The sequence below is a fragment of the Geotrypetes seraphini genome, chromosome 13 (genome assembly GCF_902459505.1).
Source record: "Geotrypetes seraphini chromosome 13, aGeoSer1.1, whole genome shotgun sequence".
Taxonomy (NCBI): Eukaryota; Metazoa; Chordata; class Amphibia; order Gymnophiona; family Dermophiidae; genus Geotrypetes; species Geotrypetes seraphini.
The window spans coordinates 10,515,791-10,543,095 of record NC_047096.1 but is presented as its reverse complement, the minus strand read 5'-3'; the positions used below and the strand labels follow the sequence as shown (position 1 = coordinate 10,543,095).

The 27,305-nt window shown below is 42.6% G+C and overlaps 1 protein-coding gene across 3 annotated transcripts in view; it reads left to right on the top strand.

Moving 5' to 3' along the window:
- Positions 1–9,452: 9,452 nt before the first annotated feature.
- The window catches only part of LOC117347429 (mitochondrial glutamate carrier 1-like), a 35,679-nt gene continuing 17,826 nt past the window's right edge, over positions 9,453–27,305 (top strand). Inside the window, exons 1-5 of one of the 3 annotated variants that reach the window (XM_033918360.1) lie at positions 9,515–9,608; positions 10,159–10,165; positions 15,099–15,205; positions 15,867–15,992; positions 18,313–18,368. In XM_033918360.1, the coding sequence (XP_033774251.1) occupies positions 15,186–15,205; positions 15,867–15,992; positions 18,313–18,368 (202 nt within the window). In that variant the 5' untranslated portion in view covers positions 9,515–9,608; positions 10,159–10,165; positions 15,099–15,185. Of the gene's footprint in view, positions 9,609–10,158; positions 10,226–15,098; positions 15,206–15,866; positions 15,993–18,312; positions 18,369–27,305 lie in introns of all 3 variants that reach the window. The other 2 variants (XM_033918359.1, XM_033918358.1) reach the window with 2 other exon arrangements.

Genomic DNA, 27,305 nt, shown 5'->3' with positions numbered 1-27,305 from the left:
TTGTGATCCCATGACTGCAGCCAAATAAAATTGTGTAACCCCCCACTGGAGGTGCAGAATAATAATAATGTACATAAGGAGAGCCCACCTAGGTTGTGACCCCCATTTGGGGTCCTGATCCACAATTTGGGAAAAATCTGGCTTAGACGATTCTACAGGGGACGATTCTACAGTTCTTGTTGATAAGAACTGCTGGGGAAGATGTGAAGTGGGGTCAGAAAACCTTTTGGCTGCAGCATCCTTTCATTTTTTTACTTCCCACACGTAGCCTTACAATGGGGGTGTAATGTCCTGATTTTAAGTTACTAAATATAAACTTTTTTTTATAATGTGCATGGCATTGAATTGCACAGTTTTGTACTGTAATCTTGTTTTGCTGTATTCAACCTTGATTTTTCAGCAGCAAAAGCATGGGACCTTATAAGGGAACATACCAGGAATGAGTAGCCTAAACTTCAAGCAGTGAAACCCATTGTGCTTTCTAAATGTGCTCATTTCCTTGGCTCATGGCTTCCTTTTGCCCTTAGATGACCTTTAATACGTAGAGAGAAGCCCATGCAGAAACTTACCGTGGTTAACAGGTAGTCTACGCAATCAATATGGGCTGTGAGATGCTGAAAGGGGTTTAGTGACAAAATTAACTAATGTAGACATCAGTGCATGGCATATTAAAATGCATTTAAATATATGGTAAACAGGCTATTTGCAAATCTGCAGCAATGCAGAGAAACTAGCCTGTGTGCTAAATGCAATGCGAGATATTTACCCCGAGGACTGAAGCGGCCTAGAATGGTTAGGGGGAGCCCTAGACCCACATCCCCTGCCCCCACTAGCTTTCGATATTGTTTCCTGGTAGTCTGGTGATCCCTCTCTCTCTACCCCAAAACTGATTCAACTCCTTCTTCCCCTATCCCAACACAATCAAAAAGATCCAGTATTCTAGTGGCCCCACCCTGTTCCCCAACTTTACACATGCCTGGTAGAATAGAGGCCCTTTTCTTTCCTCCTGACCTGACCCCTGTCCCTGATTTAGAAAATAAATAATAAGTCACTGTTGTCTTAACAACATCTTGACCCCTCCACGAGCCCCTCTAGACCTGTACCTCACCAGGGATTTCTAAAGCAGGGACAAAGGTTGAGCTGGGAGAAGGGAAGGGGCCACTAGACTACCAGAGCTTTTGCATATATGTAGGGGAAGTGGTGTTGGTTCAGCGAAGAGATCGAGGCCATGTGCCGAACACTTTATTTTTATGTCACTTCAGGCACTGACAGGATGGGTGAAATTGAACTGTATATTATTGCCAGCGCATTTCTAATGTGGCAGTAATTTGCATGCTCATTGTATATAGCACAACAGGGGGATTTTTTTTTGGAGTTAATTTTGCAGGAGAACCAGAGCACTGATCCAGCTCTACCGCATTCTCTCTGCATGGGCCCCAGACACACAGTATTTATGAGAGAGAGAAATGCAGTTTTCGCCATTGCCTTAAAAGAATCAGAACAAACGAGACAACAATAAAGAGTTCTGTTTAGTAGCATACATGCCCCAAATTTCCAATTAGTGTCTTGGGCCCCGATGCAGAATGACTCGTGGTAGATGTCTGGGCACTTGGCTTCTCTGTGAGCGTAAAACCACAGTATGTGAGAAACGAACTGAATGCAAATTGTATGTGCAGTAAATCTGGGGGGGAGTATGCTGGACGCATGTGTACAAGGTTCGGGGTAAGTATGGGTTGTCCAAACAAAATACAGTGGTACCTTGGATTACAAGCATAATCCGTTCCAGGAGCATGCTCGTAATCCAAAATGCTCGTTTATCAAAGCGAGTTTCCCCATAGGAAATAATGGAAACTCGCTTTGATGCGTTCCCCCCCTGAGAACCGGCATTGCTCCCACCGAAGGCCCCCCCCCCGCAATTCGGCACCCCCCCTGCCTCGAACCGGCACCCCCTGCCACGATCCGACCCCCCCCCCCGACACGATTGGGCACCCCCCCCCCGCTGCTTCTTACCCTCATCTGGGCACTCTTGAAGATCGGCCTACTTGTCTGCTGGGCCTTGAGCATCTGAGCATGCTCAAGGCCTGCGAGTTCACGTTCACGTTCAGAACGTGAACTCGCAGGCCTTGAGCATGCTCAGATGCTCAAGGCCCAGCAGACGAGTAGGCCGATCTTCAAGAGTGCCCAGATGAGGGTAAGAAGCGGCGGGGGGGTGCCCAATTGTGTCGGGAGGGATGTCGGATCGTGTCGGGGGGGTGCCCAATCGTGTCGGGGGGAGGGTGTCAGATCGTGGCGGGGGGGGGGGGGGGGTGCCGGTTCGAGGCAGGGGGGGTGCCGGATCGCAGGGGGGGGGGTGCTCGTAAATCGAGCCATGCTCGGTTTCCGAGGTACCGATTTTGCAAATGTTTTGCTCGTCTTGCAAAACACTCGCAAACCGGTGCACTCGTAAACCGAGGTACCACTGTATAGAAGTATCAGCACATACTGGCATTTGTTCTGTGCCTATATATGAGCCTCAAAGAAATTGCTTAAACACAAAGTTTTTGCAAGGTCTCATATTTAGCAGCAGAAGAACAAGTACCGTACTCTAATTATAACTGTATTAGTAATTGTACTGATCTACCTGTATTAGCAGCTCTATTGAATGTCTATTGTAACTTCTTGGGTAACTGATCCAACTCTTGTATTGTAATCCGACCTTAAACTGAATAGTTAAAGACAAAATAGAAAGCCTTATTATCATAACAAAACATAGCACTGATGTCTACTGGCAGGCATTCAAACCTTGCAGGGGTTCCCTTTCACTTGCAAAGCAAGACAAAATGAGCAGTTAAACTTGAAAGACTGACAAGAAAGCCTCTTCACAAAACCTTCTACACCACCCCAGACTAGCAAAAAAATTCTCCTATGGACCATGTTACGCCCATGTCAAAAGTGAGCAGCATGGAGGGCCATTTTCAAAAGGACGTTGTCTGATTTGATTGTTTACCGCTAAACGTCCCAAGTCGAAAGCACTGAAAAGTCCATTTTCGAAGCCAAACCACTAGATGTCAAAAAAAAAATATATATATATATATATATTTTTTAAATTACCTACTTGGATGTCTAGGCCGATAGGACGTCCAACCCTTAAGACACCTAACTTTATATCTCATTTTGCCCACAGAAATATCCAAGTTGAAAACATCCACATCCAGACCAGGAGTGGCATTCATTGTGATGGATTGGCCACAAAGACATGCCAATATAGCAATGGGACACCTTAGAAGGCACTGCTGTGAAGGTCACATAAAGAGTGCCAGAAGTATAGTAAGCCCTCCAAAACTCTCCCTAGACCCACCTGTCTACCACCCTAATAGCCCTCATAACTGCAGGTGGCACCTATATGGCAGTAGAGTAGGGTGTTGGTAGGGTTTATTTCTACCTTAAATATAGTGGTTAAGAGTGGCTTATGGGCTTGGGTCCTCCTCTCTATGGTTCACTAACCCATCCACCACTTAAGACACCTGTGTAATGCACTACTAGGCTTTCCCATACCAAGGGCTGCTGTTCTAGAGACAGATATGTACTCTCATTCAGATTTTTTGGGGGGTGGGAGGGGGTTAGTAAGCAGTGTGGGAGGGGGGTCATACTTTAATGTAACCAATGGTCATCTGCTCAGTTTGGGTACCTTTATGGTGCTCAGATGCTTCTAAAACAGGTCTCTGAATGTCTAAGTTTCATCCAAGATTACTATAGCAAAAACCCCAGGACAAAATATCCTTAAAAGACACCAAAATATAAGTTGGGTGTGTCCTAGGACATTGCAAGAAAGTTAACTCCCTAGGCTCCACCAAAAATATATAAACCTCAAATCTAAATTTTCTAAGATAAGGAGCACCTTCAGCGTGAGTTTGAAAGCTTTAAAGAGCGACTCAAAGAGCAGCTCTAGTGCTTAGATGATGGTGTGCGGCTGGCAGTGAGTGGAAATCTCTGCTCAGTATTTACTGGCTTTGCTATTCTAAGCACTAGAGCTGTTGTTTGAGTCGCTCTTTAAAGTTTTCAAACTCACGCTGAGGGAGCACTTTATCTTAAAAATTTAGATTTGAGGTTTATATATTTTTAGTGGAGTCTAGGGAGTTAACTTTCATACAATGTCCTAGGGCACACCCAACTTATATTTTGGTGTCTTTTAAGTTTCATCCACGACATCTTGGGAAAGGTTTGATTATATGTGCTGGACTTCCAAATTAAGCCCACCCAAAGAACACCTCCTGGAACTCTGGACACACAGCGGGAGAAACATCCCTCTAGACATCCAGGAAAATAGTTTCAATTATCGGCACTTGGACATTCTGGCAATTAGGATGTCCAAATGTCGACTTCAACTTTTGTTTTGCATGTCTTTGTTTATTGATTTTGAGCCCCATGGAATACCTAAATTAGCTTATCAGCACACATTTTAAAACAATTTGTGGCTGTGTCTTCTACATGAGTTAACAGCCTTGTTCAAGTCCTCTCTGCATTGCTCAATAAGTACAACCAACGTTCAACCCTTGGTAATCCCATGGTTTAAGCCCATAGTTGCTTTCTGCATCAGCCTCTTTGTTTGAAGGTGCACAATCTACATAGCATACCTTGCATACGGTGACCATGTATATTGTCTCCCTTCCAGAGACATTCCCCACCCATCTACTTACCACTATCTCTCCTATGTCAGCCACCAGAACTGTATCCAACACCTTCAAACATGCCATTATTACACCACTCGTCAAAAAGCTCTCACTGGACCCTACCTGCCTTTCCAACTATTGTCCTTTCTCCCCTTCTTATCCAAGCTACTTGAACGTGCTATTCACTGCTGTTGATTTGGCCTTCTTTCATCTCAAGCTATCCTTGACCCACTTCAATCTGGCTTTCGTTCTCTTCATTCTACTGAAACTGCCCTTATGAAAGTCTCCAGTGACCTGCTTCGGGCCAAATCCAAAGGTCTCTACTCCGACCTCATCCTTCTTGATATATCCACAGCTTTTGACACGGTAAATCACCACCTATTCATTGATACACTGTCCTCGCTTGGATTTCAGGGCTCTGTTATCACATGGTTTTCTTCCTATCTTTCCCATCGCACATTTAGCATATGTTGTGGATCCTCCTCAACCACCATCTTGCTGTAAGTTGGTGTGCCTCAGGGCTCTGTCCTAAGACCCCTTCTTTTTTCCATCTACACTTCTTCCCTTGGAGCTTTAATCTCCTCCCATGACTTTCAGTATCACTTCTATGCCGACGACTCACAGATCTATCTCTCTACACCTGAAATCTCGACAGTAATTCAGACCTGCTTGTCTGACATCACTATCTGGATGTCTCACCGCCATTTAAAATGAAACCTGGCCAAAACAGAGCTTCTTATCCAGTCTCTCAAACTTTTTTTTAGCTCTGGTACACTAAACAGAGCAAATGTTTTTCGTGGCACATTATAAAACTGCAAGACCAACAAAATATTAAATTTGAGAATTATTTCTTTAAAGTTCTTTAAACTGTGTATGGATAATTGTAACAACAGTGAAACTAAAGCCACCTGTCGCGTCCACACATGCATGGATGCCGTCTGGCGTCAGGACTGGGGGGCGGAACAGGGTGAGTGGGCCTAGTTGGAGGGAGGAAGGGTTAGAGAAAGAAGCACCCAAGCGAGGGCGGTTGGAGGGAGAGAAAAAAGCACCCGGGGGGGTTGGGGGGTTGGAGGGAGATAGAGAGAAAGCACATGCGGGGGAGGGGGATTGGAGGGAAAGAGAAAGAAGCACTAAAAAGGTACAGAGGATGGGAAGTGGGACTAAGGAAATGAGTGAAAGGTGGGGGTTGAGGCAGGGCAGGATCTAAAGTAATGCAGGGGTCATGTATCTTCTTTTTTTACTTCACAAATATGGTAACCCTACATTGAATGCATGGCGACATTGTACCATGATGTCAATCACTGCAGCCCCTCCCCTCCCTCTCAAAGCTTGTCACTATTGAGGACTACCTACAACCTCTACAAGACCCCTTGTTACCAGATACTGATGAGGCATGACAGCACTGGCACATTTAGAATAGCACATCTACAGTGCCTTTCTTCCATGACACCTAAAAGTGCAGCTTGTTTGTGGTATTGAAACCGTATCACTAGAGGCGCTGTACAACTGCATCCCTCAAGCTGTTCTGGCTTCTCAATGATAACTGAGGGAGGCAGGAGGCAGATACTGCCACAGGGGGAAGAAGCAGCAGGGTAGGTAAGGGAAAGGAAGAGGCAGGACCATGATCCCCTCTGTAACTGAAGCCCAGCCTTTAAAGGGACAGGCACACTGATTACCATCTAAGTAAATTAGAAAACAAAACAGGAAATCTCCTGAGCTGTTGCCTGATAGTGTTAACCAGACATATTTGCAAACATCAAATAGCAAGATGCCTCCAATGAGCAAACCAACTTCCATTCTACCATACTGACACGAACACGGTTCTTACAGCATCTTACATTTGAATCAGTTTTGTAGTTCTTATTTCCGTAGTAGTTCCCTAAGGAAAGCAGGGTTCCCCGCATGTCATTTTGTCATATGAGAAAACTGGTCATAGTTAATGTCTCTGAATGTCTTTACAAACTGCTTAGCTAAGCCGCTGAATAGATTTTCTTGCTGCATTTTGTACATCTGTTTGTTTATTTATTTATTTATTTCTGTGTTTGCTCAATAAATAAAACTAATGTTACATGCTTGTATTTTGCCCCTGGAATCCAATTCTTGTCCCCCTTTTAAAAGCATTCTTCAGATCAACAAGGTCACTATGTTGAGGAGAAGGCCTGAAGTGAAGACAGCCTAATGACAATGATCCCGAAGGACTAAAAGCGACACATGAATTCAAAAGCAAAGATTTACATACCACTCTGCATTGCAAGAGTGTAAACCAGCTTCTTGCCAGGCTGTGACTTTCAGCAGGTCACCCATGAAAATTGGTGCTCGCTAAAGGGAGTGCCAGCCCAGTCTTAACAAAAGCAAAGCTAAACCCAAGAGTATCCAGGTTTACTCTTCATTAGGCTAAATGCATAGACATTGATGTACAAAAACCCCCCTACTGATGTCAATGTAACAACCTGCGACAATGTCCACAGGTTAGTACTCATTTCCACAAAATGTAGCTAGGAGATGCAAATGAGGTCTTGGCCCATTAACATCCCTAGCTAAATTCTGTAGGGAATCTTTTCATACATTACCACAACAAGGAACTTCAAATATTCAATGATGTAGCAATGAATGGAAAAAGGAGAAAAATACCCCTTTGCACAGCAACAGCGGGTGAAATTTAAAGGGTGCTTGACCGTCAGGAGGAAGTACAGAATGGGGGAGTGGAGTGGGTGTAGGGTTACCAGATGTCTGGATTTACCCCGACGTGCCCTCTTTTTAGAGGGGCATGCGCGGATGCAACACGGTAACATCACATGTACGTGCGTGTGATGTCATCATGTTGCATCCATGCATGCACAAGTTTTGGAAGCCCTGAGCTTGGGGCTGCATCTGGAGGACTTCTGCACATGTGTAGATATTGACGTGATAACATCACACACATGCAAACATGGGCATGATGTCATCGTGTTGAAATCCACACGCGCGCGGAGGCCCTCTAGACATGGCCCGTAGCTTGGGGAAGGAAACATGAGGTGCACGTGGGGGCTGGGCTGGGGTGGAACAGGGAGGGGCTGAGGCAGAATGGGTTGGGTCAATGTGTCCTCTATTTTTTTTAAAGAGGAAATCTAGTAACCCTATATCATAGCTTTTACTTTTATTTTTATTCTTGTCGGTATTGTGTTCACAACCAACTGCAGATCGTTAAACCATCTGTCAAAACTCAACTCTAGAATAGAGACTAACACCGAGGCTCCTGAGGAAGGTCGGTTAGGCCAAAACACGTGCGTGTCGAGCTATCGCACTTATTAGACAGAGGTCTTAATATCAATAAAGTTTGCATCCACTGAAAATCAGGGGAGGGAAATTTCATGGTGATTCCAGAAAGTATTTCTTCACCGAAAGGGTGGTCGATCATTGGAACGAACTCCCACTGCAGGTGATTGAGGCCAACAGCAAGTCAGATTTTAAAAATAAATGGGATATTCATGTGGGATCTCTAAGGGTGTAAAGGCAGGAGGGTGGGTCAGTATAATCAAGGAGGTGGGTCCTTAGAGTGGGCAGACTTGATGGGCTATGGCCCTTTTCTGCCGTCATTTTCTATGTTTCTATTATTGAACATCTCCACTGTTGTTCTTGTGGTGCTAAAATTACACCGTTGCCTCTCCTGCTTGGTGGTGATGCAGTAGGTGGGACAGGAGCAGTAGGAAGCTTGCCACACAGGACCTACTTCTGGCTTGGAACAGTCCTGGCCCTGAATGAAAATGGGGGTAGGATCTATCGATGAAAGCAGTCCAGTTGTTCAAGTGCACATAAAGAAATAGGGTTACGGACCCATGGCCACATCCCCTGCCCCACCCCCAGACCGCATCCGCACATGCGTGGATGCCCCTTCCTGACGCGATTATGGTGGGAAGCATTTCAAAACCCGGATAAAGTATCAGGTTTTGAAAAGCCATCCGGAGCCCCGGATGTCCTCAAAAGGAAGACATTTCTGGGGAAATCCAGACATCTGATAACCCTATACATACAGTAACGTGAAGTTTGTTTCTCTAAACTCATTATCTCGGTGGCAGGTCAAATGCGCACAAGATAAAAGCGCGCGGACAAAACCGCCAAGACAAATGAGCGCAAGGATAACAGCGCGCAAGACAATTGGGCGCAAGGATAATCTTCCCCAACTCTTTGCTATGCTATGTCATTGATAGCACTGTGCATGCTACAAGTGTTTCCACCTAGAACTGTTGGAAAGACCGGGATGGAAATGCTTTAATGAATGAAAATAAGTAAAGCACATTCTCCCTAATCAGATTTACTTTTAACATCATGTTGCTAGTCTTTCAAATATTACTGAGGGAATGAGATTTGATATATACTGCCTTAATCTGGTTACAATCAACCTGGTTTATTATATACAGCCTAATTACAGGTAATATTTTTTTGTAGCTGGGGCAATGGAGTAACTTGCTCAGAAATCACAAGGAGCTGCTTGAAGCTTGACTTCCTTTAGGAAACAGTTCAAAAGCCTGAAGAAAGAAAGGCTTTTAATACGTTTGTATTTTCCTTTATTATGAAAGCATTATTTGTTATTGAAGAGTTCTTTTAGTCAATTTATGATGGAAACAGTTTGTAAGGCGCCAGGAATCACAGGCTATAAATGGTTTTTTAAAAAATTTAAATAAACAAATAACTGCCGCGAAAGCGGACGGACCAATATGGCGGACGTACTCCCTCTCCCCACCGAGAAAAACCCCACCTGTCTTCCCTTCTCCCGTCGCGAGAGCAAAGTGGAAAAATACCAGCACGCGACAGGCCTTCCAGCCCCCTCATTGGCTGGTACCGTCCAATCACAGGCCTATCCGCCACTTTTTTTTTTTTTTTCTTTAATGTGAAGCGAGTTGCGCTCGTGGGCGGTCGTTATTCAGCCCGAATTGTTCGTTTAAGCAGTTTCGTCTTTTTTGTGCGAGTGGAAATTTCTGAGTAAGTTCAACATCGCTCCTTTTCTGTCAGGGTTTGTTTGACGTTTCCGGGGAGGGAGAGGGAAAGTGGAGAGTACGCGCTCTATCGAATATTTGTGAGATGAAACGGTGTTCGGGGCGTCTTTAAAGAGCTTATTAGGCCTTAGAGGGGGGCTTTCTTTGCTCTTTGGGCGATTAGCGTTCTTAAAAACGTTTCTCTCGTCGTCTCCTGGCGGAGTTTTACGGTGAAAGTTTGCTGGCTGTTGGTTATGCGCCGATTGTTGGCTTAGTTCATTCTATTGGCCAGGCGGCCTGTCGATTAAGAATGTTGCTACCAATGGGTATGAAGCTGTCACGTCATTGGTTCGGGAGGACGTGGCGTCCTAGTCCCTCCCTATTCTGTGCAGGCTTAAATAGTGGAAAATTCCCCAGCCTGAATTGGCTGGATGGGGAGGGAATGCTGTAATATATTTACGTGCAAACACTATTTTAGTGAAAACATCTCTTAATTATCAAAAAAGATTTTATTTTATTATTCTTATTTATTTATTTATTTATTTATTTATTTGCAGATGTCAGGTATGCCTCCACCAGCCACTATTTTTTGAAACAGCTGAATGAATCACTTTCTGGCATATGGTATCATCATTTTATCTGCTTTTTTAATTTTGTGACTTAGAACTGTTAATAACATTATTAATACATTTAGGAGCACAATTCCTTACGAAAACATGCTTGTAATCCAAAACACTCGTATATCAAATTTCCCCATAAGAAATAATGGAAACTCAGACGATTTGTTCCACAACCCAAAAGCTTTATACAAAATATTGTATGTACTTCTATTGCAAAATCTTGCTTGTTTATCAGGTTAAAATTTAATAAAAATGTTTTTACTTGTCTTGCAAAACGGAGGAAGTGGTCGGGCAGAGTACGCTACGGGGATTCAAAAAGGGATTGGATGGATTCCTGAAGGATAGGGGGATTGAAGGATACAGATAAGGGTAGATAAGAGTATGGAAAGAGTATAGATAAAAACAAGGGGGCTATAGGGCTAAATCAAGATAACATGACAGGTCATGGACCTGATGGGCCGCCGTGGGTGCGGACTGCTGGGCACGATGGACCTCTGGTCTGACCCAGCGGAGGCAAATTCTTATGTTCTTAAGTTACTTGCAATCCAAGTTTTTACTGTATTTTTATGTAGCTCCTGTTTTAAGTGCTTCACAATAAATTTATATATTTGGACAGTTTTTTATTAACGCTTTTAATTCCCTTTTCTAAATTATTTAGGTGGGGCAAAAGAGTTCTTTGATGAAAGATACTTTAGAAGTGGTTTAGTTAGTGGTATTTAATTAAGATTATCTGGCTTTATTAGAGTTAACCGGGAAAAAATGTTATCCATGTTTTAGCAAGACTGAGAGCTAGGGAAACTCAGTGATATAGAAGTCTTCCTCCAATCTGGGCATGGGTCCAATTTAAGGTATTGATTATGGTGGTATAGTTTGGCACCAGTTTGTATGGTCAGTTATGTTCAGAGATGTATGTTCCACAGTGAAACTTGATGTTTGTATGCGAGTCATGTTCTTAAATTTGTTCTCCTTTAAAAAGCTATAGGGGAGAAGGTAGTTGTGGAATATGTTGCCTTTTGAATGGTGGAAGGCATCTTCCGTGTTCCTTTCCATCAAAGCTTAAAATAAAGGATTTAATACACAACCTAACTAGAGCTATGCAAGTAATTTATTGGGATTTATTTACAACCCTTTTTGAAGAGATTCACCTGAGGTAGTGTATAACAATAATTTTGAGTTTTATGCCTACCATGATGAGTTTGCTTGAGAAACTGAATATAAAGTAAATATGAGGGGTGCTGAAAAGGTTCAAGCCCAACCAATGTCCTATATTCTGAGCATTATTTTGCCACTGTAACTGAAGACAGTGTTATTTTGCAAAGTGCCAATTTGCAGAATCGTAATGCTATATTTTTGACATTGCTTCAGATCATTGATTGAACTATGTCAACGAAAAGTGTGAAACTCCTAAGCCATCATAAAGTTCTTATTCCTGCAGAAGAAAACTCCAAAGGAAATCCATGAATGTATGATGCAAATACTGAGTGACAAATGCTCATCATGCTTCACAAAGAAGCATTGGTGTGCAAACTTTCATCATGGAGATTTTGGGACCGAAGATGCAGCAAAGTCTGGGAGGCCTCAAAAGGTGTCAACTCCTGAAATTGTTGACCATGTCTATGACCTGATTTTGGCAGATCGGCGAATATCAACTAAAACAATTGCTGAGACACTACAGATATCCAGGGAATGTGTTGTGTATTAATCCACGAGCACCGGCGAATGTGTTGAGTGTATTAATCCATAAGCAGCTGGGTATGCACAAACTGTCAGCCAAATGGGTGCCAAAATGTTTGAATGCTGACAAGAAATGACATTGAGTGGACACTTCCAAGTTGATTTTGCAGCATTTTCAGCAAGTTGGTGCCAACTTTTTGGAATGATTAGTTACTGTTGAAGAAAAATGTTTATACTGCTATGATCCAGAGACAAAACAGTCCATGCAGTGGCAGCACTCAGGTTCTCCAAGGCCAAGGACATTTTAAGACCCAAATTCAGCAGGAAAGGTCATGGCCACAGAGTTATTACAACACTTTTCTGATCCCAAAACAATCTGCCAAGGAGTTAATGCAGAATACTACTGTAATTTGTGCCAATTTAAGAAAAAAGGAGGGAAGCTGCAGAAAGGAGTTCTTTTTGCAAGATAATGGACCTGCTCACAAGGCTGGCAAAACGATGGGTGTTTTGACATAGTTGAGGGTTTCAGTGCATTGACCATCCACCCCACTCACCAGATCTTGCTCCATCTATTTTCTGTTTCCAGAGCTTATAAAGAGTTTGAAAGTGAGTGACCCGAGGTAGAAGTTTCATGGGAGGAGAGGGGGAGACGTGCTGGACTGGTGAGAGTAGAAGAGAGAGGCTGAAATGACAAGGACCATGGGGAGGAGAGACTAGCCATCATAATTCTACAACAATTCATCGTGGCCGATTGAGCGATAAAATGGCTGCACTGAAACGGCCTTTCGAGTGATTCAGAGGTGATTGCAGCAGCAGAGCATTTCAGTGGCCAGACATCGGAGTTATTTTTTGGAAGGGTTACAGACACGATTTGCCAAGTGTGGTGGAATGTGTAGAATGACTTTGTAACTTTCATGTTTCCATATCATTCCCTTCTTAGTTGGTTTGAGAATTTTTCAGCACTCCCTCATAATCGGGAACATTGTCCTCATGGCTTCATTGTTCCTAGCTCTGCCACTTAGTAAAATTAGCAGTATACAAGTGCAGTCCATTTAGCACAAAGATATTTACCTATGGCTACTCCTAATAATCTTGGACAGGTAATTTGCCGATTTCCAGAGGTACAAAGTTAGATTGTAAGCCCATTGGGGGCAGGGAAAAACCTGCAGTACCTGAATGTAACTTGTTTTGGAACTACTGCTAAAAAGCTGTAAGCTAAAAATATCATATGCTGCTTTTCTTTGGCAACTAACAGATACTGTCTGTATATTTATTTAATTCATTTTCTATCCTGTCCTCCCCAAAGAGCCCAGGACGGGTTACAGACGGGTACGGGTTACAGGTTAGGTTACAATTTGCCATAGTTACAGTACAAGCTTTTTCAGGTACAAATTTTTATCCTAACTCAACACCTACAAGGGATCCAATATCAATATCCATAATATACAGTTTACAGGTTAAATTAGTTGGTTACAGTGCAAGATTTTTCAATACAAATTTTTATCCTAATGCAACACACATCGAGGATCTTGTATCAATATATATTTCTTTGTAATCGATCATAGGTGGGGAAGTTAGGTGAACTGGTGTGTTTTTATTGCTTTCCTAAAGTTGAGGAGTCCTTCAAGGGATCTAATCTGTAGGGCAGTTGATTCCAGTGGCTCGGTATGAAGTGGGACTAGGAACGTCATTTGGCAGTTTGCAGATGATGGGCATGGTTAGGAGGTATTTTGAGGCGTATTTCATACTGGGAGCAAAGGGACCTGTTTGACATGTAAGAAGGAAGCTTGGTTGTTACGTAGCCCAGCACCACATGCAAGGATTTGGACACTAGCATCAGGCTTTTGAAGACACAATGTTTGGCTACAGGCAGCCAGTGAGCTGACGACAGATCCTGGGAGACAATTGCGGGGATGAAGATTTTTTTTTAGAAGTCCGATTGCCGCATTTTGTACACGCTGGAGACATCGTATATTCTTCGCCATGAGACCGTTTGAATAGCTCATTGCGGTAGTCCATATGGGAAAAGACTAGGGTGTAGAGTAGCTGGGTGAAGTCAGACTCGGGGAAAGTAGTTCTTTATATTCCGGACGGAGTTGACGCAGGTAGTAAAATGAGGAAGATATCACCTGAGAGATGTGGTTGAAAAATGATAGGTTGAAGTCTAGGAGTATTCCTAGGCTGCGTACTTGGTCTTTTGCAGTTATGGTAGTCAAGTCCCAGTGTAGAGAGGGATGGATGTAGCAGTGTAGAGAGGGATGGATGCAGTTGCAGTGTTCTTTGCAGATTTAGTTGTAACTTGTTGACAGACATCCAGTTTTTTTTTTTTTTCGGGGGGGGGGGGGGTGTTCTGAGAGGCAATTTAAGAGTTTTGCAATCTGGACATCATGGGTTTCTCCTAGCAGTAGGTATAGTTGGATGTCATCCGCAAAGCCAAATTCCACTGTAAAATATACAGTTTGTTCGAACTAATGGCGAAATTAGCACATAGCCATTCATTTGAAAAATGAAAAGATTGTCCATATTTCAGCCATGAGAAAAGTGGCCTTAGTGCACAGAAAGACCCGTGTAAGGGCTGTTGCTTTTTGCCACAATTTAGTAAAAGGAGCTCTTATTTCTATGTGAAATATTCTGAGAATTTGTGATGAAGATTAACAAGTGAAAAACTTCACCCTATACCTTTTTTTCTTTGCATTTTCTCTTGTCTAGCCCACATCCACTCTCTTTTTAAGCAGCATCATACATGGTATCTATGAGCCAGTCAGTAGTGTCAGAGATGAGTGGGACTGCTGCAGCTCTGTTCTTGGTTTTGGACATCTGAAAACCTCATTCATTCCCTGCTGATTTTAGGAACAGGAGCCTAGCCTTGTTCTCTGTACTGTAATGTTGCTGGCCCTAGTGAACAAGTGTTAGGTTGGACAAGACTTTGAAGAAAAAATGTTCTGTAAATTGCTATACTTTCAGAGTTGGAACTTGTTTTCTAAAAATTTGATTGACTAAAAATGACATACAAAACTGGTATTTAGTTTGCTGATAGAGGGAATTTTATACACGTTCTGCTACCACTTTTGTGCTGATATGTTGGAAATGCTAGCCTGTGATAGTAGGAAACCAGAACCTAAAATACGCACATAGGAAAACCTTTGGTTTATTTATAGATAAGCAGCTGGTACATTTTAAAATGTTTGGTATGCTTTTTGCAGCACTCTGTTGGGATCTACTGCTGAAAGAACCAGCTTGCCACACCAGTGACCAAACCATTTTGAATATTTTTCACTTGCATCAAAAAAATGGCTGAGAAGCAAATTAGGTATGTATCTGGTAAATGGTGCCCCATGAAATTATTAATTCTTCAAATTGTCTAGGTCTACGAATGCTAATAAATGTGCTGTATATGTTTATGTAATTTGCCCCCCCCCCAACCCAAGTGGGATCAGCTTTTAAGAATAGATACTTTTTATTAGCTAAAAGTATCCTTTCGTGAAATTGAATTGTTCAAGGCTGTTTATTTTGACAATTTTTCTTTTCAGCTTTCTCAAATTTGTTTGTGTGCAATTGGACTGGAGGTTAAGGCATTTAATTCTTAGAGTGAATACTACATCTTCTGTAATGGCTTGTTCTTTACATGTGACTCTTTTTTTTTTAATTTGAAGATATGTTAACCTCTCTGATTTTTTTTTTTTTTCTAATTCCAGTTTTAGAAATGTTTGAATGCAATAGTACTTAATAGTAATGTCAAAAGTGAGATTGGAACCTGGGTCTACAGGTTTCACCGCTGAGATTGCACTATTTCAGGAGAGAGCATGAACCCTTGGGCTTGTTTTTCACTTTGGATCATTCCAGAATTTGTGCAAGATTTTCTGCATAGCAGATGTTTTGAAGTTCTGATTTTAAGTCAAATCAGTCTTCTGATTGTAATATTTTTATACTACTAGACATTCATGTTATGGTGTCTTTTCTTCTCTCTTTAGCTTGCCTGCTAAGCTCATCAATGGTGGAATTGCAGGGATTATTGGGGTGACTTGCGTTTTTCCAATTGATCTAACTAAAACTAGGCTACAAAATCAGAGGAATGGGCACCAGGCTTACAAGAGCATGTAAGTAACTTGCTACATGGGGTCAAGGATGATTCAGCAAGGCCGTTTCAGTGCAGCCATTTTATCGCTCAATCGGCCACGATGAATTGTTGTAGAATTATGATGGCTAGTCTCTCCTCCCCATAGTCCTTGTCATCTCAGCCTCTCTCTTCTATTCTCACCAGTCCAGCACGTCTCCCCATCTCCTCCCATGAAACTTCTACATCGGGTCACTCACCACAATTCCTGCAGCTTTCTTTCTCCAGTGTCCCATCCCCTTTGTCACAGCATCTCTCCCTCTCAGACATCCCACCTTCCAAACAGGAGGTTGCATCAGAAGAGGGCAGGATGCAGCAGAATTGAAATATTGCATCTAGAAGGACAAGGCACCGGGTAAGGAAAGCTGCAGGGCCTCAATCGTCCCATTCCGTGGTTAGAGCAGAGTAGGTAAGCAAAATTAGGTAAGATGTGATGTGAACAATGCTGCAAGGCCTCGTTTGAGGGGGCAATGCTCCCCTCCCATGGGCAATTCCAGCCATTCTCTCCTGGACGATTCAGCTTGACCATTTCAGCATGGTTGTGATGAAATGTCCCATGATGAATTGTCCCATTCAGTGCTACAGAATGAGAGCACACGTTTATAGTAATTTTAGAAGCTCTGTTCTTTGTTTTGGACATCTGAAAACTGGCATTTAGACATCCATATTGCGTGGGCATTCAAATCCTGGTTATATAAAACATGAATATGTTTAACAGGACAATATATCCTTATGGCAAAGGGATGTGGTCTGGGTGTGTTTTAGACGGTAATAGGGAGGAGCTAAAATACAGGCGTGCAACTCAGATCACAGAACGAGAAAGGATGTCCATGTCCAGAAAGATGGATGCTATCTAGAGCTGATACTTAGCATACCCAGATTGCAGAAAGGTGTTGCAATTGAACAGCTGTCTACTGAAGAGATTAAGGCAGGACACTACCTTAATCCTATAATGGTTGCTGTCTGTTGAATGTAAAACCAGTGAGGGATACCAGGCTGTGACAGCTTCAAGTACTATGGAGATTTACAACAGAATAGCACACAGATCCGAGAAGTAGCCTATTGGTTGTTGCAGTAGAGTGGGAAACAAGGGATCTGGGTTCAAATTTAACTTTATTTTTAATTTAATTCTGTTTTTTAAATTGTGAACCCTCTGGGGATAGAAAAATATCACAAACATTTAAAATGGGATTTGAACCCAGGTCCCCTGCATCTCAGTCCATTGCTTTAACCATACCCTCTACAGCAGGGGTCTCAAAGTCCCTCCTCGAGGGCCGAAATCCAGTTGGGTTTTCAGGATTTCCCTATTGAATATGCATGAGATCTATTAGCATGCACTGCTTTCATTGTATGCTAATAGATCTTATGCATATTCATTGGGGAAATCCTGAAAACCCAACTGGATTCCGGTCCTTGAGGAGGGACTTTGAGACCCCTGCTCTACAGTGTAGAAAAGTCCATTTGATAAAATAGCCATGCAGACATCCCAATCTCTTCTTTTTTTTTTTGTTTGTTTGTTTTTTCTCCATGTTCATAATGTGAACATTTCAGTTTGTAAAATGGATGTTCTGCTGAACGTTTCAGCACATGGACATTCATCTCGCATGTGCTTTAGAGCAGGCTGTCTCTTTTTCTAAAATACATATGGGATCGATGTCGATTTTGTGATGTTCTGACTTAGGATGTCCAAATCAGAATATGGACAGCCTTCTGAAATGCCATTCCAGATGACATTGAAATCAGTTCATGGATGCAACTTCATGTGCTACCTCCTTTGAGATTACATTACTCTGATACAAAGGAAGCAACTTATTCTATTACTGATCCTTTATCTTGGAACAAGTTATCAGTACATTTGCACATGTTTAAAGATCTTTTTGTTCAGGAAGCAATTCAAAATATGCATGTTCTCACAAGAATTTTCATACTGAGATGGAACCAGAAGACTCTGTCTAGGTTGTGTTTTAAAATTATGGCTTGCACAGCTATGTTTATTGTAACCCACCTGGTTAATAGGTGGGCTAGAAATGAGAGAAGAAAAGTGTTAGAACAGCGAATCTTCACCAGAAAGAGTAGAACACTTTGTGAATAGCATCTTGCCTTTGTATCATATTTAGTTTTCCTCTGACTTCTTATTGAGTAATGCCATGGACTTTAGGGAGTATTTCAACCCAGCACCTCTACTTTTAAGAGTTAGGTACTTTGTATAGCTAGAAGGGCTTTCAGGATTTCATAATCCTGACTGCCAAGATTTGAATTCCAGACTAAACTTTTTTTTTGTTTTGTTTTATTTGTGATATTAGAATGGATTGTCTAGTGAAGACCTTACGTTCTGAAGGTTATTTTGGGATGTACAGAGGTAAGAATTGTTTCCCTGTCTGGATTGTTCTAAAATCTCTCTCTTCCTCAGATCTAATTTGATGCAGCATTTATACAATATGATTAGAAGCTCTTGCCTTTTTTATTCAAGATCACGTGTGTTGTATTATGGATTTACTTTGTGTCATTTTAAGAATTGTACATTTTTGAGTACTAGAGGGGATTGGAGTGTGATCTTGATTACATGGCATGTGTTTGTTTTTCTGTCGTCAAGACAATGTTGGTTGCCATTTCCTGTTCATTGCTAATGAAATGCCAAGAATATGGTTGGGGGTTTTTGGTTTTTTTTCTTCTCAAGATTTGGACCTGTAAATTCTTTAAACCCAGTTCATAACCGTGCTTATTAAATAAGCAGTCCTTTTACTAAGCTGTGGTTAAAAAGTGGTCCTTATGTGAATATTGCCACACATTAAGGCCATTTTTACCGCAGCTGGAAAATTGATTATTTTTCTATCTTTTGAATAATGGCCATGTGCTAATGTTGCCATTAGCATGCGACCGTTAACAAATATTACCACATGACCACTTTAACTGCCACCTATTTTGTAGGCAATAAAGACTTGTGCGTTATTCCTGCACCAATCAGCACACAGCAATGTAACTGCGCTAACTGGTACCGAAACATGAAATCTTCACCCCACCCTAGGCTTGCCCCTTTTACAATTAAAAATATTTTTTATAATTTTTTTAGTATTAGCTGTTCCTCATACATCAATAAAACTATTTGAACACAAATCTATTTTTCAGCTTGCGTATGGTATGCAGGACAGCTGATTTGCATCCCAAAGTAAGCCATTTTTAAGCTGCAGTAAGCATGCATTGTAAAAGAGCCTCTAAGTACGCAACCCTTCCCCATATACCTTCTCTTCATCCAGGTTGATGCTCTCAGCCCTCCTTCAGTATTTGAGACACTGCTATCATCTCCTCCTTCCACAGAGCCTGCACAGGCCTATTTATAGTGTGGTCTCATCAGAAGGTGCAGGCCAATGGAGGTTTTTAAATCCCAGCCTACGTAGGTTATGACTCCATTGGAGAAGCAGTGATTTTTATACCATATGATTCAGGAGTCCTGTGTAGAAAACCTGTATGCAAACAATCTATTTCATAAGATCAGTGCTGTCTTTAGCTATACATCAAAAATACTAAATTGCGATTCTGCTTCTGAGCAGTTCTCGGCTATGTTAGCAAAGACTAACAGATACTAAAATTATATAAAATATTCAATGTTCTCCCAAGGACCTCTTGGAAGGACGTACCACCCAGCTGATTTTATTGACCATCTGACTAACTTAAACAGAAAGTGTTATTCTCCCGAGGACAAGCAGAGTGATGTAGCCACAGAGCCCTGGATGTAGATGCTTAGAAGTGTCTGTCGCTTTAAAACTTGAAGACAGCATCCCACCGCACATGTGCAGGTGCCTTGTGAGTGCAGGATCAGCAGTCTATTTTTATCCATACTGGGAGGCAGACGTGACTGTTCGTGGCTCCTCTCAACCTCATTTTTTTGACTGGTGTATTTTCATAGTGGGGTGCCTTCCCAACTTGTTGGGGGGGGTTTCTTCATTTTTCCTTCATAAAGTGTATTCTAAACCCTTTACTTTACTTTTTAGGCCTTTGTCCCTTATTTGTTTCCTTTGTTTTTGTGGCTCATGAGTCCTGTTAGGCCTGAATTTCAGCCAGAAATTGCCCTTTCTCCATTCTTGTGATGAGTGCCCCTTTTTCCACTGTTGAGTCATATTTTGATTTAAACTTGGCCGTTTTCCTTCCATGTCATTGAAGGTTCTCAGTGGCTTTAAAGGTTGTGTCAGATGCAGTTGGACCTTCTCTGCTTCTGAAACTTATTCATGGTGTATTTAATGTTTGGGGCCAGAATGCAACCATTTAAACTGTTTGCGTATGCAGAAATGAACACAGAAATCCAGAGAGGCTTGGAACCAAAAAAAGTTTCAGAACTGGGTCCAGCTCTTTGATATTGGCAACGACATTGAGGTCTGCACTGGCAACAGGACCATTACACTTCATAGTGCAGCATAGTGCATCAAGTGGGTCTACACCTGCCTCAGTGCAATCAGGACCGATCAGCATCAGACCCAACTCCAAGGAGTTGTGAGGATTCAATAATATCCTTGTCTGCACCGAGAGATATCTCTGCTGTGTGTCGGGCAAAGGCCAAGAAATGAAAGCATTGGTCTCCTTCGATACACAGTGCAGGGAGCAATGGGCCCCAAAGGATGCGGAACCCGAGTGGTGGAAGACCTGCTCCCCCTCTATTCAAGAGGTGTCTATGTGTGGGTCTCCTGCTAAGCTGGGGGTCAGGTCCCAATAGTACACTAATTTTGCAGACTGCTCCCAATCCAACATCCTAGCCTTCACTGATGGTGGACCTCGACAGATGGATCCGGGCTATGCTCCAGGAGCATTTAGTGGGTCTGTTGGCTATGCACATGGCATCTGCATCGAGGGTACTTGTACCAGCCGTGCTGCTTGTTCAGCTTATCCCACAAGGCCTTCAGCCTGTAGTGCAGTTCCTGATGTCTGCACCACTTGTGTCGGTGTCTGCATCAATGCCAGCCTATGCAGGTACTTCCTCGACATTGGAGGAAGCTTCACCAGAGTCAAGGGGAAACCTGTTTCTTGGTGCCGATCTGGCACAGGAAATCGTTTCTCACACCCAAGGCAGGCACAGTTATCAATCTTTCCATGAGGATGTTTTGGCTGATTCCAATTAGGATTATTCGTAGTAGTCTGAGGATCCGTATTACCTCTCAGAGGAAGAGTCATTTGAATAAGAGAATGACACGGGGGACCGTTTACCGCGGTAAACCACGGGTCACCCGCAGGAATGGAGACATTTGCAACTGGTTTACCGCAGGAATGAGGTCAAGACCTTTTACCTCCCCATGGGAGTGGTGAAAAGTCTTACTCCTCTGGTAAAAAAAATTGCGCCCGTGTCTCGGCATCTTCTCCCCAGCTCCTCTTGCACCTATTTTACCTTTAGGAGCCAGCCATGCCACGATGAAGACAGAAGGAACCTAAAACCAAAGCATGAGACCAATGTGATTTGAAGAATAAAATTACCAGACAACAAAAAGAAAAAAAAATAAATTTATTTTATATTTTGTGATTGAATATTTTAGATTTGAAATATGTATCCTGCTAGAGCTGGTATTAGACAAAACTGGGGACGGCAAAGTCCAGGCTGTGCTTCTTTAGCTTCCAGCTGGCTTAGGGCTCTTTCTCTGACCAGGGGGTAGTTGCCCTAGTTGCAATCCCCTAATATTATTCTGTTAGCTTGATTTTTCTAAGTAGCTTTCTGTAGTAATTTGGTTTGTTCAGTTTTCACAATAGTGAAGGGGATATTTGTGAAAGGGAGGGGAGATGGGTTTTGTTGAACCTTGCTCTGTTTTATTTGTGTTTATAAAATGACAATTGTTGGAGGAGAAACTCTGCCCCCACACATGCGACTGCAGGGCAGCACATGCAGGCTTTGCCAACATCAGTTTCTTTTCTAAAGTGCGCGAAGGTAAGGGGGAGGAAGGGAAATTCTCGGGCCGCTGAAGGGCAGTGAGGTGACGAAGGAAGGGTGGATGCTGCAGAGACGGTGACAGGGACAGATTTTTTCCCTGTGTCATTCTCTAATATGAATATCATTGGATCTCTCCCTTCCACAGGAAAAAAGACAATCTTCTCCACCTGAGAACCTTTCCTTTCCATCTTTTGTTAAGGAGGTGGCTGCTGCTTTTCCAATTCCTTTGGAACTGGAGAATGAGCCCAGAACTGAGATGTTTGAGGTCCAGGAGACTATGACTGTCCTACTTCATAGCTCTTAAAGAATGTTCAGGTGAAGAATTGGAAATCCCCTCTGTCGATCCCAGTATTCCCCAAAAAGGTTGAAACCATATACTGGGCCCAGAGTGTACCAGGATATGATAAGCCTCAGTTGCTTCCTTATTCCTTGGTTGTGGAATCTGTGGTCAAGCAGGTCAAAAGTTCTAGAAACTATGCCTCCAGTGAAGCTAGAACTTTGGATTCATTTGGGCGGAAGATGCTTCAGGCCTCCATTGTCATATCTTGTATTCAGTCATAGCAGCTGTATATGAGCATCTACTTATGGTTTCTTAATGCGCAGTATGCGGAATTTGGCAGATACTCTTCCACCAAAACAGGCAGTCTCTCATCAGTTAACTGAAAAGCAGCAAGAGTGCTTATAACACTTTTCATCCAGGGTCTCTGTACAAAGTATAGCAATGTGTAGACTTTCAAGGCTGCATGTTTTTGACTTGGAACCAGCTGTTCAGTAGAAATTGGCCAATGCTGAGGAGATAACATTTTTAGAGAGAAGGTGGAAGAGGTTGCAGATCTTTTCAAGAAGCATACTAATACCATCGACACTCTCTCCTGGCGAGCGCCTTCTGCATCCTTCTCTTCCAGGAGGTTTTTGAGAAAATTGACGTGAGCTTCCTACTACTCTCAAAGTCATAGATGTGCTTCATCTACTTGCTGTGCCCACCAGGGTGAGCCCCAGTACGCTCACTTGTCAACATGTGCAGAAAGCTCAGCTGGCTCTCTTCCCCCCCCCCCCCCCAAAGTCATGCTCCACCCATAGAAATGACCACTTAGTGTTGGGTGCCATTAGCCTCAATAATTGGTAAAAAAATAATTTAATTGGGTGATAGTATGCTCTATTGTATAGAGCTTATTAAGGGAACTTTGCCAATTAAGTTAGGCACCCTTTATAGAATCAGCCCCTTAATGTATATATATTTTCAGATTAATTGTTCTTTGAACTCACTGTTACCAAGTTTCGTTCACCAACTGCTGTTTTCAGGGAGCCTGGTATCTAGGGATTCTTACATGTGAGATTACTTTGGCCTGCTTGTCCTCAGAGAAAACAAAGGTACTATTTGTAGCAGGTGATCTCCAAGGACAATGGGCCAATAATCTTACCTCTTCTCCCACCTCTCCCAGGAGCTGAATTTTATATTCTTAACTGTATGTTGTACCTCTGGCCCTGCACTTGCATGGGAAAGCACCCGCAAATGCACAGTGGGACTGTCTTCAAGTTTTAAAATAAACGCACATGCTTCTAAGCGTCAGCACCTGAGTCTCTGCAGATTCATCACCCACATGTGAGATTATTGGCCTATGTCTTAGGAAAACACTTGCTACAGGCAAGTACCTTTGCTATACTGTGTAATACTCTCCCACCCCCACTCAGCAATTTTTTTCATACCACCTGGCTGGCAAAACCTTTTAGGGAGAACATAGAATTTTGTTAAATTTCATAAAGATCATGTGTATAATTTTATTTATTTTTTTTAATAACCACAAGGTCACACACAACAAATGTGGCGTTAGTTTATTAATTGAAATACAAACTGAAAATTCATTTTACTTTTAAAAAAAAAAATGCAGATGGAAAAGATGGTATAATTAGAAGGGTCTGGTTACATGTTTGCTTGAATTTCATTCCCAGATTGACGTTGGGAGAGTTGTCTGGAGGTGAGATTAATTGTATTCTTCCCCTGCTATCTGATGAAGAGGGTTTTTTTCCACCATCTGCCTCTGTGGGGGACAAATCTTAGTGAATTAGGCCTATTCATTGGTTTGAGGAGAATGAAAATTGCCCCTCCCCCCTTCATGTGCATAATTTTAAACTTCCTGCTGTGGTGTAAAAGGTGTGGGGGATTTTATTTATTTATTTTTTGCTGCTAATTTCCTTAAGAGTGCATATGGGTGTACATTGTCCTACTGTTGATTTCCCCCACTTTGTGTGCTTAGGTTTGAAAATGCAGACTTATTTGTCTCCTCCCAAATAAAACTAAAGTTACGTATTGTCCCACAATGCCCATATGCACTGCAGCAGAAAATTTGCACACTTTCAGATAGCTAATCTTTATAAGTTTTGTGGGAGTTATCTTCCCCATAATGCCTGTTTAGTTGTACCAAATTGATTTTCCCATAGATAGGTGATGGGAGAAAACCTGTGATATAAAAGCATCCTAGTTGTAACTGACTTGGGCAGATAAAAATACAAGATTTGTTTTAATGGCACAGCTACTATTTAAAATTTCTTATGATAATGCAATTATTAACTTGACTATCAATGGCTTGTTGATTTGCCACCCACTCAAAAATACATTTATGTAAATTATAGCATAAATTTTTTTGTTTCGGAGGGGGGGTATAAGTGACATTATATTATTGGGGAAACAAAATAAGTGTTTGGTGCAATTTTTGTACACTGATTCAATTTGGATGGAGAGAAGAATATTGACATGCTTTTTAATACAAGAGTGTCTGCTGTTTTTTGTCAAGAATGTTGTTTGCTGCATCTGTCTTTTTCATATTGCAGACGTGGGTTGCTGTGGATTTTGGGGGCTAGCCGATCTGGCCAAGCCACGATGGATCCTTAAATGGTTCTTACACTGCGACTTACCACTGTAACTAGGATTCATTTCATTATTTTTATGTTTATGAAAGCTATATAGTTTGCCTCTTACAATAAGGGTTCCTGGCTATTTTCTTACTGGGGAAACCCAAAAAAACTCTGGAGTGACGATGTTCCTAAATGGACTTTATTTGAAAGAGTCAGAGTTCCAAAGGTACATCAAAATCACCCACATAAAATAATTTCATCCACATAAAAGCCTTAAAGGACCTAGTCTGCTGGGGATACAGGACCCAACACAGTCCGCGTTTCGACAAAAAGTCTTCTTCAGGGGGTCCCTGGGGGTCCTATAAAGGTGAATACATGGGAAACAATTGTGTGGTGAACCGGAAGTGACACACTGCTTGCGTTTGCAATAGAAAGGGATTAATTTATTTTTATGTGGATGATTTTGGTGTACCTTTGGAACTTTGACGCTTTCGAATAAAGTCCATTTAGTAACATCATCACTCCAGAGTTTTTTGGTTTTCTCTGGATTTTCTTCTCTGTGGATATCTTGGGGTCAATTCTTTTTTTTATTTTCTTACTGGCCAATCTTATTTCTCCTTACTGTTACTCTGTTAGTCTCTGCAAAATATTGATTTTGAAAGGCTCAGCAAAAATGTTGGAGTCTTGTTTCTGAAACAAAAAAGCAAGAAAAATAGGAAGGTGCTGATTTGTTTAGAGGCTTGTATTTGCTTCTCAAAATTCAGATAAATCCAACAAATTCAAATTTACATGATAGGAAACAAATGTTTTAAATTGTTACACATTATATTAGTACTAACAAAACTAGTGACCTACACACAACCAAAAAGTAAGTCTGAGTTCTCAATCAGTAAACCTTAAACTTAAATCTTATTAAAGGAGGGAAGGAAAAGATATCTGAAGTGCTCTACAGCACAGTTCTTCAACCGCCGGTCCGCGGACCGGTGCCGGTCCGCAAACAAAATCTTGCCGGTCCGCGAAGGATTCGGTCCCCGCCGCAACGAAAGGCCGGCGTCAGCTGACTTGACTTCCTGTTGCAGTCGCTGTGCCGGGACTCCTGCCTTCGCCGGGACTCCTGCCTTGTCTCCGCACCTCCAGACCAGCAGCGGCAGCTCTGTATGCTTTTAACTTCGGCACAGAGCTGCCCCTAATCAATAGTTTAGCGCGGTTTCATAAGGCAGCCTCGGGGCCTTTGCTAGGCCGGCCCACATCGCATCATCGAAGCGGGCCGGCTATCAAAGGCCCCGAGGCTGCCTCATGAAACCGCGCTAAACTATTGATTAGGGGCAGCTCTGTGCCGAAGTTAAAAGCATACAGAGCTGCCGCTGCTGGTCTGAACTCTTGGGCCGCTGAAGGAGGGCAAAGAGCAGCTGTCCTGGAGGTTTCCCTTCCTCTCGCCTTTACAGGTCCCTTTTTTCCACCTTTTTTTTTTTTTTTTCCTTCAAACGGCAACGGGCCCCAGCATCGACATCAATCAAGTAAGTTCCACTGTCAATCAAGCGGTTCTGCTCGGCCAAAGCTTCCCCTGTGACATGAGCCACCCTCAGGGGAAAGAAAGTGACCCACAAAGGTGAGGGGAAGGGGGGCAGATGATGGAAGTTGGGGGGGGGGAGAGAGAGAGAGAGAGAGAAGGGGCAGATGATGGAATGGAGGAGATGAGAGAGAGAGAGAAGGGGACAGATGATGGAAGTGAGAAGAAGGGAGAGAGAGCAGAAGGCAGATGGATGTCAGTTGAGAGGGGAGAGCAGATGCTGAATGGAAGTGGGGAAAGAACACATACTGGATGGAAGGAGGAGATAAATAAAGGGGGAAGAAAATAGTAAGATAATGGAGGGGTGAGGGAAAGGGGTGACAAGCTGTGTGTAGACACAGTGAAAAGAGGGAAACGGGACTAAATAGTAAGAAAGAATTTAATTTAGATGGAGGCAGAAAATAGAGAAGGAAGACCAGAGAAGAAAAGGGAAGAGAGAGCAGAGAATGATCAGATCTGAGTGGAGGAAATGAGAAGAGAGATATGCTAAAAACCACAGGGGGGAGGGAAGGATAGAGATGCCAGACCATGAGGGGAACAGAAGGAAGATGATGGATGCTAGACCAAATTGGGGGGTGGGGGGGCAGGAGGAGAGATGGCAGGGAAAGACAGACAGTGAATGGAAGGGGCAGATGCTGGACTGAAGAGACAGAGAAGGTTATCATGCTGCTGTACCGGGCCATGGTACGCCCTCACCTGGAGTACTGCGTCCAGCACTGGTACTTGAAGAAGGACACGGTACTACTCGAAAGGATCCAGAGAAGAGCAACTAAAATGGTTAAGGGGCTGGAGGAGTTGCCGTACAGCGAAAGATTAGAGAAACTGGGCCTCTTCTCCCTTGAGCAGAGGAGATTGAGAGGGGACATGATAGAAACATTCAAGGTACTGAAGGGAATAGACTTAGTAGCTAAGGCAGGGAGAACGAGAGGGCACTCTCTAAAGTTGAAAGGGGATAGATTCCATACAAA